Here is a 17,703-nt window from a genome sequence, read left to right on the forward strand (position 1 = left end):
ATGTTTACAGTAATACTTCTCGTTAAATTGTTAGAATCTTACCTCATGTTGCTGGCTTCAGACGATACAATGAATTATGAAAATCAACATTACGTCTTTGGATCAAAGGAGCTGTTAATGTTTAAGAGTTAGCTTTCAATGTGGTGGAACACACCAAGGAATGTAGTCGTCGACTACTAGTCCTCAGGGTTGCATTGTGACGTTCTGTTCTTCGTGAAACATTTCAAGTTCTGTCGTCTCTTTACACGTCTAAAGAAGCTTACTAAAAAAATAAACATACGTAGCTGAACCGCTCCCATTACCCTTAACATCCAAAGATCTTAATCCTATCCCAACAAAATCAAAATCCTCTAACATTCGTTCATTCTGGCTCCTCCTCCAACACCATGATGTAAAATAGACTATTATGCCGCTCACGATCTTACCGATCCGCTGCAGTTTATAAACTTTGTTGTATGAGGAGACGCTTATATATTAAAAAAAGCCCTACGCACTCCATGTTTTCGTTTACCAACGTGTTTGAAAGGAGAACTATAAGATATTCGACATCACCTATCTAAGAGACGAGTGGTGCACTGAAATCATTCAATGAGAGAAAGAAAAATACAAAGCAGATATTCTAATGCTGTATTACATCGGTGCACCCCTCGTATCCTGGATGGGTGAAGACGAGTAATTTAGCTGTCTTTTTTAACACCTTTCTATACCAAACATGGCTTACGAAGGACTTTTTCAATATTTAAGCATAATTTCATACAAATTTATAAATTGCATACCATCGGTCAGCTCGTGAGTGGCATTATAGTCTATTTTACATTTGTTCTGTGTCAAAATATAGCACAAGCATCAATATCAACGAATCGCGTAATTAAAAAACTTACTTTAAATGAACTTAAAAATAGCAAATACTTCTGAATTTAAGTATGATCATAACAATGGCGTAAACAAAGTATTGGTAGATGATCTAAATGATGTTGATGACCCGCAATGTTGATTTTCGTAATTTGTTGTTAATCCTTATTGCTTTATGAAATAAGAAAAGATATTAGTCATCGAAATGAAAGTTTTCTTAAAAACCCAGAAGCAACCAAAATTACGTTTTATATGATAACATAATGTATACAGACGTTACTTATCAGAATTACGAGATGTGAAATCCCATGAATAAATACCATATGACTGAGCTATTTTCTTTAGTAGCTATGATTACAATCGATAACACTATTGTGATAAGAGATACGGTTGAGTAATACTCTGGATAATAATATGGTATATAACACACCCATACCCAATGTACTCAAGCCAGTAATCTTTAAGAAACGTTCGACGAACTTAAAAGAAACTTTCGTGAGGAAGATTCGCATATAAATGATACAAACCTAAGCTTATCCCGATAATCACACGATCGTTAAAACTTAAATTCGCAAAAATGTCCGTAGATAGTTAAAGTGTACAGAAATCCAAAATTAAAAAGTGCATGTCAAACACGTTTAGCATGGATTTTGTGAGGAGAAGATTGCCCATCATAGCGTTGGCTGCCGAAGTATAAATCTGAGTACTTCATTCAAGATGTCTTAGCCGGCATCACTGTGGGACTGGCAGCCATACCACAAGGCATCGCCTACGCCGTCATCGCTGGTTTACCGCCTTAATATGGGCTCTACGCGTCGCTCACATCAGGAGTCGTTTATGTGATCTTTGGAAGCCGCTACAATGTGCTGCTGCTATGATGGCAAAATACGTGTCAAACTACTCTGCTGACTTTGCTATCCTTATCGCTTTCCTATCCGGAATATTTATATTTCTCATGGGGACTTTCAAGCTAGGCTTTCAATTAGACTTCATATCTATGCCAGTAATAAATGGTTTCAAAACGGCAGCCGCTCTCCAGATTGCAGCGGCTCAGCTAAAGTACTTTTTCGAATTAAAAGGTTTAGCAGGAAACAACTTCGTCGAATCACTACAAAATTTATAAGCAAACATAACCACAGTTCAACTATGAGAATCAGTACTCAGCTCCGGAACCATTATAATGCTGATGTTACTACAAAAATCAGGGCAGGGTTGCAAACGAACCGATGGATAATTGCTTACAGTCTCAGAATTGCAACGGACACTGAACCACTGGTAGTAATAGGTGACATCGCTAGCGGCTTGCTGAAATTCAGATGGCCACGATTCAGCACTTCAGTCGCCGATATACTCTATACAGTTTCAGTGAAATGATTTCAATATTGGGAATGCAGTCGATAATAGTACCATTTGTGGCAATTTTCGAAACTGTTGCTATTGCTAAGGCTTTCGCTGTCGGTGGAAGAATTGACGCTACATAAGAGCTGATTGCTGTCGGCCTCTGTAACATAATTGGATCGTTTGGACAAAGTATGCCTATTACTGGCTCCTTTACGGGAACAACGATTAACCATGTTTCTGGTGTAAAAACTCTGGCAGGTGGAGCGGCCAAGGTATTGCTTCAGTGCATATTTTCTATAACTAAGCTATAGTCTATACGCATCTATTTAAATCAAATCTACGCATCTCCAAACCAACTCACTCTATCCACACATATTTTTTCTGACTTTGGGAGTCTTGTGCATGTGATCTGAATGCACGTGAAAACCTCGCGCACACAATTAACTGCAAGTTTGCAAAAACAAATAGTTTTGATTCTCTAGACGCACGCTCTGGTAATCTGGAAATCTGTATTTAAAGGATTTTGGTGACGTTAAATTGAATCAGATCGTGCCATAAAAGAAATTTTGGATGTGCTCACGGCCTCCGAAACAAGTGCACCATTCAGTTCGATTATTGCAAAGCGTGGTACATGGCACATTCAATGAAACTGAAAATTCCAGTACCCATGAAAACATTACTTTTCGGGTAATCATGGAATAACTGATTGAAGATACTAGTGCCAGTGATGACGTTCTAATAGGCACCACTAGGATCTTGCTCATATTTTAATTTGTAAAACCGCTATGGAATACTTAGCTGAATCCGCGTATGTATTGGCGTTGATAATAACTTTTAAATAAGAGTGAACGAGGAGTGTTGGCTTCTTCCCCGAGGATTAATTGACTCGTTTTTTGTTCGTCTCGAAATAATGAGTTTTTAAATGAAATCCTTATCGAAATGGTGTTTAGCAATAGTTAATCAAAACTATACTTAATTAATTAGGCAACATATGAAGAAAGACACAATATATAAAGACATCAAATTATTTGTTTACAAGAAAAGCCGACACCCTCAAATACCTTAAGACTTAGGTCCGTCCTTAACAATGGTGAACTCAAAATATTAGTAGCAGATCTGAATGACTCAGATGAACTCTACTACTGACCAAGTAATCATTTTATCTGCGGTGGACGATCAAAAGGCAGAATGATAACGTATAACGCAAATGTTTCCATCTTGGTAAACATTTTGTAAGATTTTAATCCGACATAATACATGACAGCACATCTTTGATAATTGTTTAACATCGCAAAGCCTCTATTCAAACACCATAATGTTGTTTTCGTGATTTGCAGTAAATTCTAAGCAAATTAAATTAAGTAAATTCTAATTACCTAATAAAAGTGTATTTGAGAAACATCACAATGAGTCATATAAATAAAAGTTTTCCTCAAAACCCCAGAAGCAACAGAGATGACATTTTGTTAGATAACATTCACAGTGATGTGACTAAGCGGCTTGAGTCATCAGATTGTAGCCTTACGAGATGTATGATCCCACGTATAAATGCTATATGACTGATATTTTCTCAAACGACTGTGATTAGAGCCGATAACAGCATCTGTGATAACAGATATAACCTCCCACATCCAGACTATTAAGGCCAGTAGTGTTTGAGAGGCGAACGTGAAAATAATTTTGAAATTAAAAGAACAGTCGGGCGATCCCGATAAAAACGCATAAATAAACCGTTCATCATTTTAGTGGACAAAAATGTCTGTAGAAAGTCAAAGTGAACCTAAAAGCAGAGCTTTTCGGCGGAAAACAAAGGAGTGCATTGCAAACACATTCAGCATGGATTTTGTAAGGAGAATATTACCAATAATAAGTTGGCTGCCGAAGTATAAACCAGAGTACTTCCTGCATGATATCTTCGCCGGCATTACTGTGGGGCTGGCGGCCATACCTCAAGGAATTGCCTACGCCGTCATCGCTGGTTTACCTGCTGAATATGGATTATACGCGTCGCTAACATCAGGAGTCATTTATATGGTGTTTGGAACCTGCTACAATGTTACAGTCGGACCGACGGCGATCCTAGCGGTTATGGTGGCAAGACAAGTTACCAACTACTCTGCTGATTTCGCCATCCTCATCGCTTTCCTATCAGGAATATGCGTATTCATCATGGCACTTTTTAGGCTAAATTTCCAAGTCGATTTCATATCCATGCCAGTAATAAATGGCTTCAAAATGGCAGCCGCTCTCCAGATTGCAGCGGGTCAGTTAAAATATTTCTTTGGATTAGAAGGTTCATCAGGAGACTCTTTAGTCCAATCAATACAAAATTTATATACAAACATAACTACAGTGCAACTTTGGGAAACAGTACTCAGCTCCGGAACCATACTTATGCTGATTTTGCTGCAAAAAATAGGACAATGTTGCACAAGAAACGATGGATTTGTTAAACAAAAGAGGTGGTTTATATTCACGTTAAGCAATGCTGCTGTCGTAGCCATTGGCATGGTTATTGCTTACATTGTCAAAGTCTCAACGGACTCTGAACACTTGGCAGTTATCGGTGACATAGGTAGCGGCTTGCCGAAATTCAGCTGGCCACCATTCAGCACTTTAGTCGGCGATGAAGTATATGGTTTTAGAGATATGTTTTCGATAATAGGAATGCAGTCTATTGTATTACTATTCATGACTATTTTCGAAACTGTTGCTGTTGCGAAAGCCTTTACTGCTAATGTGAAGATTGACACCACACAAGAGTTGATTGCTGTCAGCATTTGCAACGTAATTGGATCATTTGGACAAAGTATGCCCATCACTAGCTCATTTACGGGTACCGCGTTGAACGATGCTTCTGGTGTTAAAAGTCCGATCGGTGGAGCAACCAAGGTATTATTAATAGCTGTTTCTCTGACTTGCTTAACTTCGTCATTATATTATATTCCAAAAGCTTCATTAGCCGGTGTAATTATTACTGAAATGTTTATCATGATTGACTATGGATTATTTGCTAAACTGTGGAGAAATAGTCGAAGGGAGTTCTTTATATTAGTAGGCACTGTGGTGGGTTGTTTGACCACCGGTTTGCAGTACGGACTTTTAATGGGCATGGTCCAAGAAGCTTTGCTGATATTAGTGTATGCCGCGAGACCCAAAATAGAAGTAAATAAAATCGAGTGCGATAAAGGTGACGTGACTGTGGTCTCCTTGAGTGACAAATTATTGTACTGCGCTGTTGAACATGTTCGACAAAAAGTTATAACAGCTTCATCCAATGAAATTCCTGTAGTAGTCGATGGTAGCAATATAACTAAGTTCGATTTTACAGCAGCGTTTAACTTGATGGCTATTGTAAGAGACTTGGATACAACTCACCAAATCGTGCTATTCAATTTCACCGATGAATTAAAAAAAATATGTTTAGATATTGAGTCACGATACGCAAACAAGTTTGTGTCCGCCGAGAGCTATAACGAAATAATTGATGCTTTACCAAAAGACGTTTGAGAAATTTCAGAGCGTGAATAGAACAACAATCTACATTAAGACTTAAAAAAAGGAGCTTATGTTGCGTGACAGTTACTATTGCTAGGCGGTCTACTATTCTGGGATTTTGGAGTAGCCCCACCACATGCTGATTATTGTGAAACTCGTCAAAAAATTATGGAAACAGTGTTTTTCTAAAGAACAACTTTGGCAAGAGCCTGTGTTTTATTTGTTAATTCTTGCACTTTTGTTTTATCCATGATATTATTACTTATTACTAAGGTAAACGCTCCTAATACGGCGGTAGTCAAAATCGCTTCCTATTACGGTGGTATTTCTATTTTCGCGTTTTATTCCCGTTTTATCCAGTGTAGGTAGACCAAAACCGGAACTATTTATTCTAAATCTTTTACTTTATGACTTAACTGACATTTGCAATTATAGCACATAGACAACACAACAAAATCAATCAGTCTCTGTAACGTAATCGACGTGAGAGGTGTTTCCATACAAACGCGGAACAACAAAAGTAAGTACACAAATATTTAGAAACTAAGTTTTTCGTATTAAGATGCCGTTCGAGTTTGTTCTTTTGTTATTTATAGCATTTTCTTATTATTACACTCATTATTTAAATAGCTTATTTTATATTTGTAAGTCATATTTTACCAAAAAATTTAAAAATAAAATACCGCCGTAATACGATACATATTTTGAAAATTAATCCTAATACGGTGGTATGACTCCGAAATAGGAAAAGTACTGGTCATGTTTAATTGTTTATAACTTTCAATTGATTAGCTTATTCAATTAGTTTCAAGTTTAGTTGAAATAATTATTAATCACATAACTTAGAAACCATATTCTGTGGTATGTGTTCTTAATTGGAAATCTAGTTAAATATGAAAACTGTCGAGCAAAAAATGTTAGTTTCTTAGAAGAGGCAAAAATGGGAAGGTGTATTTTGATTTATCACAAAACATTTATTTTGTATAAATTTTGACTTGATTTTTACAAATCTGAGCCAAAAAACTGTTATTGTTTGATTAGGCATTTTTACTCTTTTGTTTATCGAAATATTTATGGGTCAGAATTAGGATTATCGAAAACATGAGTAGTTTTCCTATTACGGCGGTAATTATTTCCAGGTAACTCCGTGTAGGGTTCTAAGATCTCCTATTACGGTTCTATTCATTTATCATTCATTTTAAAGGTCAATTCAGTACACTGAAAATATTGAAAAAATAAACAGTAGCGAGTGACCAAACCCAAATATGTGATTAAAATTTATTTTGTCTGTCTGTATGTTCAGGCATCACGAGAAAAATAACTGTTCGATTTCGATGAACCTTGGTATAATACCTTATTTTTCAGTTTTATCCATAGACGTTGTTCTGTAGAACTGCGGGTGCCGGGGAAAGTGATTTAATCCCTCGAATACTATTGATTCTCAACAATTTTCCATTTGAATTTAAGGGAATACAGTTTCCTGTAGCTTTATGTTACGCCATGACAATAAGCCGTTAGGCCTAACCGTATTTGGGTCCCATACATATTAGATGTCATTGTCAGAGTTACTCAAAATGAAAAAAAAACATTCACCATTAATTTGATTACGCAATTTAATAAAATCAATTTTCAATAAAGGAAAAACTTTTACTCACACGTTAATATTATTAAATAAATATTATTTGTACGGAACTTTAATGAATATAAGTTCTGACCCTCCGTATTAGGAGCCGTCTACCGCAGTAATAGGATCAGAGCAAAATTTTACCTCCGTATTAGGGAAAATGGACCAGACTATTTAAATATTTTTTTAAAATAAGAAATATCGTCAACAGAATCATAGTCTCAACCGCAATACAAAATATAAATTCCACTTTTAACGATATAATTTTTTTCCACCTTTAGAAATACCTACAAATGCTTATTTTTGTTTCTTACTTTCAAATGTTGCGAAATACCTCCGTAATAGGTGCTTTTACCTTAGTGCTTTAAGAGGAGTAGGTGATTGCTCAGACTTAGTAGCGTGGCTGGTGTTGTTTATTTATTCTTTTCGTGCCAAAGCTGCAAGCCAAACCATGCGATCACCAATTGTTGGTTTTAACCTCCTCTGTTCCTGCTCTCTCCTGTCATCGATACCTGAATGTGACGCATTTGACGTGACGATTACGTCAATTAGTTATTTTACTTTTTTCTTAAGTATATTGTCGCAGGTATTGTAACATTAATTGGGAATTGTTTACTATTATGAAGTACCTTATTTTAAATGTATGTATAATTTAATAACTTTGTAAATATTCTAGCTGTATTTTTATATTGTATAGATAGGTAATTTATTTTAAAACACTTAAATAAAGGTATTGTATAACATATGTTGTGTTTTTCTTATATCTTATATCGAAGGCACAGAATATATAACCATGCTCATCACGCAAACACTTGTCTTGAGTGGGAATCAAACTAACGACCACCAAGTGACCACTCAATTATTATATTACAAGACTATCATTATACGTCAGTATGGCAGGCCTCATCCCAAAAGAAATTGTACAAAATGTTTACAATTATAATCCACTGATAAAGTTTTACGTATACTACAACGTCAATAACTACCAGGCACTGCTAGTGACATCTTAAATGATAGAGATGTAAATAAATATTTGATTTTAGTTCTAAAATCTTATAATAAATGATTGTCATTCTGGCCGATAAGACTTTTTGTGATAAGAGATATGGATGCTTCCACATCCAGTCCATTAAAGTGAGCAGTGACAGTAGAACGTTCGCAAAAATGTCTACAGAAACTGGCAGTGAATCAAAAAGCAAAGCTTTTCGGCGTAAAACTAAAAAGTACGTCAAAACCATGTTCAGCATGAATTTAGTGAAGAGGAAATTGCCAATAATAAATTGGCTGCCAAAATATAAATCCGAATACATCATTCAAGATATCATAGCTGGAATCACTGTGGGGCTGACCGCCATACCACAAGGCATCGCCTACGCCATCATCGCTGGTTTAACTCCGGAATATGGGCTGTACGCATCGCTTACGTCAGGAGTCGTTTATGTGATCTTTGGAAGCTGCTACAATGTGACAGTTGGACCGACGGCCATTCTAGCGGCAATGGTGGCAAAATACGTGTCCACCTACTCTGCTGACTTCGCTATCCTCACCGCTTTCCTATCAGGAGTATTCATGTTCATCTTGGGTATCTTTAATCTAGGATTTCTAGTGGAATTTATATCCATGCCGGTAATAAGTGGTTTTACAACAGCTGCGGCTCTTCAAATTGCGGCAGCTCAATTAAAATCATTCTTTGGAATTAAAAGTTCATACGGTGACAGTTTCGTTGAATCGATACAAAATTTCTTTGTAAACATAAGTACAATGCAACTATGGGAAACAGTACTCAGCTTTGCAACCATAATAATGCTGTTGTTGCTACAAAAATTGGGACAAGGTTGCAAACGAACAGACGGATTTGTTAAACAAACGAGGTGGTTTATATCATTGTCAAGAAATGCTGTCGTCGTAGTCATCGGTATGATTATTGCTTACATTCTTAAAATTACAACTAGTTCTGAACCCTTGGCAATAATTGGTGACATTGGTGGCGGATTACCGAAATTCAGCTGGCCACCATTTAGCACTTTAGTAGGTGATAAAGTATACAGTTTTAGTGAAATGTTGTCGATATTGGGAATACAGTCCGTTATGGTACCATTTGTAGCCATTTTGGAAACTATGGCCATTGCAAAGGCTTTTGCTGTTGGTGGAAGAATTGACGCTACACAAGAGTTGATTGCTGTCGGTCTCTGTAACATAATTGGATCGTTCGGACAAAGTATGCCCATCACTGGTTCTTTTATGAGAACGGCAATTAACCATGTTTCTGGTGTTAAAACTCCAGCTGGTGGAGTGACCAAGGTATTGCTGTTAATATTTTCTCTGACCTACTTAACTTCAACATTCTATTACATTCCAAAAGCATCGTTAGCCGGCCTCATAATAACTGCAATGTTTAGCATGATTGACTATGGATTATATGCTAAATTGTGGAGGAATAGTCTTAGGGAGTTTTATATACTAATGTCAACGATGATTGGTTGTTTAATTCTAGGTTTGGAGTATGGGATTATAATAGGCATACTTAAAGAAACATTTTTCTTATTATATAGTGTAGCGAGACCGAACATAGAAATTAAGAAGATCAAATGTGACAAAGGTAGTCTGACTGTTGTATTTTTATGTGAGAATGTGTCGTATTGTACAGTTGAACACGTTCGTCAAAAAGTTATTATGGCTTCATCCAATGAAGTATCAGTAGTAATAGATGGCAGTAGTTTAAAAAAGCTTGACTTTACAGCAGCGTGTAACTTGGTGTCGATTGTAAAAGATTTGGAAACAACTCATCAAATCGTGCTTTTAAATTTTAGAGATGACTTTAAAAACCTTTGTTTAGATATTGATTCAAGATTCGTAAACAAGTTTGTGTGCGCCGCTAACTATAACGAAGTAACTGATGTTTTTCCAAAAGATGTATGACGCATTATTAGAATTATTATAGGATAGCCCTAGTTTACTTATGTTTTTGTGAAACTTGCTAAGGAAGGCAGCGTTTCACTTAAAAATAATTATTACCAATTTTTGTAAAACCTTTATAGGTAGCCTTTGTAAAATTTTCTCGCGTCTCCTTATCCCTGAACTGGTTTAAGTCATTTCATAATAATCACAATAGATTTTTAAATTAAAAGGATTATGTGAAACGGTAGCGGTTATTTTCTTACAGCCCTTAGTGACCCATCGCTTGGCAAAGGCACTCCCCAAATCTTATCACCATTCTCTCACGCAATCTCGAAAAATTTCGGAGTACATTCAAATCATAGAATTAATTCCATTAAAGTCCTGAATAAGTAATTTTATCTAGCTCAAGTTTACTAAATCTAATCTTGGAATTTCACCCTTAAAAACTCATATCTTCTGCAGAATCCGATATGAATTTTAAACTTAAACTTGCTACTAGAGTTATTTGACCTCGAACAAGTTATCACGTTATTTCTGACAGATGAGCGTGCTAACGAATGTTTACGGGTTGTTATTCCGACAATATTTCCGTTGCTTGCCAGTTCCGTTTCAATCGTAGCAATGAGGTCTGACAGTTGATTACTATTATCATGTTGGCCTTTAAGGAAAAATATGAGAGCCCCACTTAAGAGTGCACTACCAAATTGCATCATAACGAGGCATGTCATATCAATAAGCCTAACACACCTCAGTCTGACCGATATATCCGTATCTTTTGGAAACAAATCTTGATGTTTTAAAAACTTGCGTAATAAAACGTCTTTGCTACCAGGCACTGCTAGTAACATCATTAAAGATGCACAAGAAAATAAGGACCTTTGGTTGATCTATATTCTGAAATGATAGTCAATCTGACCGATAAGAGCACTTGCGATAAGAGATATGGCTTAAACTACTTCCAGTATACTAAAGTGAGTGGTGACAGCAGAACGTCCGCAAAAATGACTGTAGAAATTCAAAGTGAATCAAAAAGTAAAGCTTTTCGACGTAAAACTAAAAAGTACGTCAAAAACACGTTCAGCATGAATTTAGTGAGGAGAAGATTACCCATCATAAGTTGGCTGCCGAAGTATAAGTCTGAGTACTTCATTCAAGATATCATAGCTGGCATCACTGTGGGGCTGACCGCCATACCACAAGGCATCGCCTACGCCGTCATCGCTGGTTTAACTCCTGAATATGGGCTGTACGCATCGCTTACGTCAGGAGTCATTTATGTGATCTTTGGAAGCTGCTACAATGTGACTGTTGGACCGACGGCCATTCTAGCGGCTATGGTGGCAAAATACGTGTCCACCTACTCTGCTGACTTCGCTATCCTCACCGCTTTCCTATCAGGAGTATTCATGTTCCTCATGGGTATCTTCAACCTGGGATTTCTGGTTGAATTCATATCCATGCCGGTAATAAGCGGTTTTACAACTGCAGCGGCTCTTCAAATTGCAGCGGCTCAATTAAAATCATTCTTCGGATTGAAAGGATCCTCAGGAAACTTTTTTTCTGAGTCAGTACAAAATTTCTTTGCGAACATAACTACAGTACAAATTTGGGAAACGGTGCTTAGCTCCGGAACCATAATCATGCTGATGTTGCTACAAAAATTGGGGCAAGGTTGCAAACGAACTGATGGATTTGTTAAACAAACGAGGTGGTTTATATCTTTGTCAAGAAATGCTGTCGTCGTAGTCATTGGTATGATTATTGCTTATATACTTAAAGTTACAACTGGTTCTGAACCCTTGGCAATAATCGGTGACATCGGTAGCGGGTTGCCGAAGTTCAGCTGGCCACCATTCAGCACTTTAGTCGGCGACGAAGTATACAGTTTCAGGGACATGATGTCGATATTGGGAATCCAGTCCGTTATGGTGCCATTCGTAGCAATTTTAGAAACTGTCGCCATTGCGAAAGCCTTTGCTGTTGGTGGAAGAATTGACGCTACACAAGAATTGATCGCAGTTGGCCTTTGTAACATAATTGGATCGTTCGGACAAAGTATGCCTATTACTGGATCCTTTACGAGAACAGCGTTGAACCATGTTTCTGGCGTTAAAACTCCAGCAGGTGGAGTGACCAAGGTATTACTGCTAGTAGTTTCTCTGACCTACTTAACTTCAACATTCTATTACATTCCTAAAGCCTCGTTAGCCGGCCTCATAATAACTGCAATGTTTAGTATGATTGACTATGGAATATTTTCTAAACTGTGGAAAAATAGTCTTATAGAGTTTTGTATATTAATGGCTACCTTGATTGGCTGCTTATTTCTGGGTCTGGAGTATGGAATTATAATAGGAATACTGATAGAAGCTTTGTTGTTGTTATATAACGTAGCGAGACCAAAAATAGAAATTAATAAGATCAAGTGCGACCAAGGTGATGTGAGTGTTGTTCCTTTAGGTGAGAATGTGTCGTATTGTGCCGTGGAACATGTGCGACAACGTGTTATAAAAGCTTCATCTAGTCCAGCCCCAGTAATACTCGATGGCGGAAATTTAAAGAAGCTAGATTTTACAGCAGCATATAACTTGATGTCTATTGTAAAAGATTTGGAGACAACTCACCAAATCGTGCTATTAAATTTTAGAGTTGACTTTAAAAAACTGTGTTTAGACATTGATTCTCGATATGCAAGCAAGTTTGTGTATGCCGCTAATTATAACGAAATAACTGATGTTTTTCCAAAAGACGTGTAAGAAATTAGTTTTAAAGAAGTTACGATACGACTAGCAAATGAAACTGATTTGAAAGATGTTAATGTCTGACTTTCTTATCGAGGGACTGCAGAGGTTACTAGAGTATTAAATAATAATTCTCATGATGGATAAACATGTCACAATTCAGATAAGGATAATCTGAAGTACTTTCTTAGTCTCAATACAATAGTTATCACTATCGTGTTCGAGATATCGAAATTGTTTCTTAAAATAGACATACTTTTTTGTATGAATTTCGTATGCTTAGTGCAATGGGGTAGCAACACTATTAACATGTTTTTTAATGATATCTTTTCAACTTTAGTCATTTGTGTGTTGGGTCAGTGATGTCTTATGAGTACCTAGACCTAAAAATATTTCATTCATGGTTTACGAAATGGGTTTCATCTTCCAATCTCTATTTAGCCTTTGGTAAAAACAGTTTATGGGAACGCGCTTGAAATATATACACGTGACTAACCACTTCCACTTTACCATTTTTATTAAGAATTCGTTGCCTATCATCGGGTGAATTTCATGAAACGTGATAGCAAAACATTTTTAATTTTCACAAATATTTCAAAATTGAGGTTGGAACGGCGGCCAATTCGTTTTTTTATTTTTTTGTACGGGACCTTCAGAATCCTCATTCCGACTCGCACTTGACCAGTTCTAATTTATGTCTCTGACAGTTACCCCGGGCAAGGATAAACTCTTAGTTTTAGATAAAGCTGTCATAGTTAGCTGGCAGTGAACAGACTGGTGATAAGATTACTCTCCGTAATACGACCCTGATGGCTATTTGGCAATTTGATATCATCTTAAGTGGTTGTAATATGTGATAGGATTGATAAGAATGCCAAGTTTGGAATGTGCAACTCATATGTCATGAGTTGATAAATCGGATTCATATTACTAAGCACCGCTGTCTATTCGGACATTTGTCACAAGGTTGTACCTTATGAGAAACAGCAGTTGATTTTCTGATGCCGCTATCACATTGAATATAAAAAAAACTATCTTTGTGAAGCAGTCATTCTTCTGGCCATTAATTGATCTGGTCTAAACTTTTTGGTAACCTGCCTCAATATTTGTGATCTCTAACAGTTTTAATTTTCCTAAGCTTATGTCTAACGAATGCTGTGTCCCAAATCTTGCACTTGACCGGTTTGTACTGATAATTTTCGCTCGGTTCAAATCTAGTCTTGCAATCCCAATATACATACAAGCACAAAAAGGCGACGTTATCAATAATTAAGAATCGGCCTCATGTAAAATATTACAGTTAATTAACATGATATGATGAATTATTTGTTAATCCTTGACATGAAAACTACTTGACAGATTTTGTCAATGTATCTTTCTATAATTAGTTATTTGAAATGTTACATAAGATATTTATACTGGAATGATGCATCTTAGGGTGTGTAATTTTACTAATAATTGTAAATATATTTAGATAATTTTAATCTTGTAATAAAAGTAAATGCTTGTGTTATCTTTACCTGAAGTTTTCTTTGATTAATTCTGTTTATTTTGGTTGTCTTCCTGGATCCAACTTAATACTATTAATCCTCAAGTAAATGTACACGTAAAGTTATAGCTACCTATAAATGATAACTTTATTTCCAAAAATTATATATATTTAATTAATATATTTATCCCTACTAATATTATAAATGCGAAAGTAACTCTGTCTGTCTGTCTGTCTGTTACGCTTTCACGTCTAAACCACTGAACCGATTTTAATGAAATTTGGTATAGAGATAGTGTTGACCTTGAGAAAGAACATAGGATAGTTTTTATCCTGGACTTTTGAAGAGTTCTCTTGGAAACGCGATACAACCGACATCAACGCGGGCGAAAAGCTATAGAATATATAACCTAATTGTACGTAAACTTAAAATAAACACAAAAATTAGAACAATGCTGCATAATGATTAACAAAAATAAATAAAAGGTAGACGTTATCTGACTCAAAGCCTTATCATATCTTAGAATAAATGATGGTATTACAAGATCTAACCGGTGAAAACCCGAGATAAATATAAAGTAGAGATATTGTGAGTCGCTAGTCAAACTAAGATTATATTTGAGATAACATATGTGAGTTATCGTATTATATAATGTTTTGAATCTTGGTCGATCTCGTGTTGATCATGAGTACAATCAGTGCAAATTTATATGAGTAAAAATGTTGAAGTTTTTGATATTGGAAGGTAAAGTGGTAAATATATCTTTCAATAATAATAAAATGATAATAGTTCTGCGAATAATTTTAAGGAACTGGGTCACTTAATATGCCTCACATACATAATAGCCTAATTATTTTTACACACATATTGCAATAGTTTTGCATCTACTTTGGATTCTTCATGTCTGTCCTCTCATAAAGCGGAGGTGAATTATCCCTAGTAGATGCCCCATCACATTGTATATTAAAGTTCTCAAGAAGGCCTCTGCACGTTGGACCTGTGTCCCCGTTCACGCCTTTAAAAAGGACCGGGTCTCTTCGCATGAAGTTAGCCCGTGAATGAAAAGTGATAAAATGATAACATTACAAACATATTTTTCAAAAGTCAGTCGTTTTAAATTTTGTTATTTTGGAAGAGAACCAACGAAAGTAGACGATGCAAGATCACTTTTATTCATTGGCAGAGTACAGTCGGTGTGACAAACTACAATTCAATTTAATCAGGGATTTTGTGAATAATTTAAACATTACGTTGTTTCTAGTATATTCAAATAATTTTAAGGGTAAAAGTTTAATAATTAAGACACACCTAATTAATTAGTAATTAGAAGGCCCTAAGATTTGATAAACCCCAAGCTGCATGCTATAACAAGCTCCTGCATTTGCGTAGTCTAAACAATGACACGGATCAAATAACATGAGAAATAAATATGTTCTTAACCAAAATTCTAGCTGAATCTCGAAAGATTAAGTTATTTAGGTGTATTATTTCAAGACATTAAAAATAAAGAAAATTTTGGTAAATTGAACACTACCAATGGACCAATAGACTTTAAACTTATGGCAACAACTGTACAGACCAGCATAGCCTTGACTTTGCCAAAAATCAGCGTCTAGACGTTCAAACGACTGCACTCGTGTATAAATTATTTAAATTATATGAATATTAAGCGAAGATAGAACGTGTTTTGTATGTAAAATGATTTATGGGAACAAAATGGTAAGTGCGTCCTTTGGCACTAAATCTTCGGACTTTAAAACTCCATTGACAGCGAGTTACATTTTATGTTCAGCTGTTCAACTTGAGTGAAAATAAGTGCAGGTTTGTGACTCGTAAATCTTGTTCGATATGTTTGGACTAGAGATCTATTATGAATATACCTATGTAGAGCTGTCTCTTTCAAAGAAAAAAAAAGTAAATTTGCATGACATATTTCAATGTATCTTAAGGTGCTTTGCACATACCAAACTCTAATCATGCCTTAGAAAACATTCATACAAAATTTAGGAAGAGAATAACTCCTACTTGTTTATTTTTTTGTTTTCACCACATTAGTCAATTCATTAGTAAGGACTCAGGTACGGTCCGAAAAAACTCGGGTGATCCCGAAGAATACAGCCCATCATTTTAAAAATTCACCATAAGTCCTTCCACCAACCTGTTCTGTACTACTGCAATATAACGCTCATACAGACAAAAATAACATCCCAAAATACACCAGTCCAAAACCAGCCCATTCAATTATCGATTTAAATCGAAACAAAACACTTCAGCTACATACCAACACAACTTTGAATAGTCCCCTGGCCGTACCTATGTCAGTGGAGTGTCAAATGTGAACATTGTGAACAAAGGAGGGCGGCGCCGGGCGGCGAGCTTGTTTATCAGTGACGCGTCAATCAACGCTTCCTGTAATGATCGGGAATGAGAGCGCTGGGAAATGTGGAATGGTTTACTATTTACAGTAAAGTTAAAAAACGTTGGGATGAGTTTGTATTTGATTCATTTTATGAAATAGGAAATATGAATGCGGAGAAAATGTGGGTGTTAGAAGCAAACATCAGAGGCATTGATAAATAAGCAATATTTACTAACTTAGCAAGTATTTTTGTTGATTGTACTAAAAATGGAAGTATTATTGATGCTGGCAGTAATAATGACTAAGATAATAAGCAAAATCAACAAACATTTAGGTCCCGAAAACCTTCCACTCTGAATCAATAATAAGCTAAGATATACTGAACCTAAGGCATTATTTAGTGATAAATATCACCTCCATGCTATTCAGCAAAGAGTCACCGTCCCTCTGGCGCCTACCGAACCAAGTTCAAAATTGAAAGGTTCTGTGACATTTCACAATATTATCAGTAGGGTGCGACGAACCAAAATATTCTTGTCATTGATACTAACTGAGAAATATTATTTCATTTAAGTTATGATTGAAAATAACCAGGGAAGATTTAATCAACTTGCTTTGAGGACCAATGTTTAGTAAAGTTTCTTTAAGTTTTTTTCTGGCTGAATTTAAGGATACAAAAAGAGTTTAGCGCTTTCATTCTAGATCCTTTAGTTTTTGATAAGTTAGTTAAAGAAAACAATTTTCTTAGCATCAAAGAGCTGCCTCAGGAAAAGTGTCAGAGTTACTAAAAGATAAAGCTGAAAAGACTTACTTCGTTACACGTGGCATCTTCGTAAATAAGATAGTCCTTGATAAAGGTCGTCTATCCTTTGGATCAAAACAACTACAGCGGTTGAAGGA

The 17,703-nt window shown here is 35.9% G+C and overlaps 2 protein-coding genes across 2 annotated transcripts; both read left to right on the top strand.

Annotated features, from left to right (window-relative positions):
* Window positions 1-3,948: 3,948 nt before the first annotated feature.
* LOC113504670 (sodium-independent sulfate anion transporter-like) lies at window positions 3,949-5,703 on the top strand. The gene has a single exon (XM_026887088.1). It carries the CDS (start codon window positions 3,949-3,951, stop codon window positions 5,701-5,703), a length of 1,755 nt encoding a protein of 584 aa, XP_026742889.1.
* Window positions 5,704-8,391: 2,688 nt separating this feature from the next.
* LOC113504599 (sodium-independent sulfate anion transporter-like) lies at window positions 8,392-13,248 on the top strand. The gene has a single exon (XM_026886985.1). The coding sequence runs from the start codon at window positions 11,113-11,115 to the stop codon at window positions 12,967-12,969; it is 1,857 nt and encodes a 618-aa protein (XP_026742786.1). The 5' UTR covers window positions 8,392-11,112; the 3' UTR covers window positions 12,970-13,248.
* The last annotated feature ends 4,455 nt before the right edge of the window (window positions 13,249-17,703 follow it).

This window comes from Trichoplusia ni, chromosome 22 (assembly GCF_003590095.1).
Source record: "Trichoplusia ni isolate ovarian cell line Hi5 chromosome 22, tn1, whole genome shotgun sequence".
Classification (NCBI taxonomy): domain Eukaryota; kingdom Metazoa; phylum Arthropoda; class Insecta; order Lepidoptera; family Noctuidae; genus Trichoplusia; species Trichoplusia ni.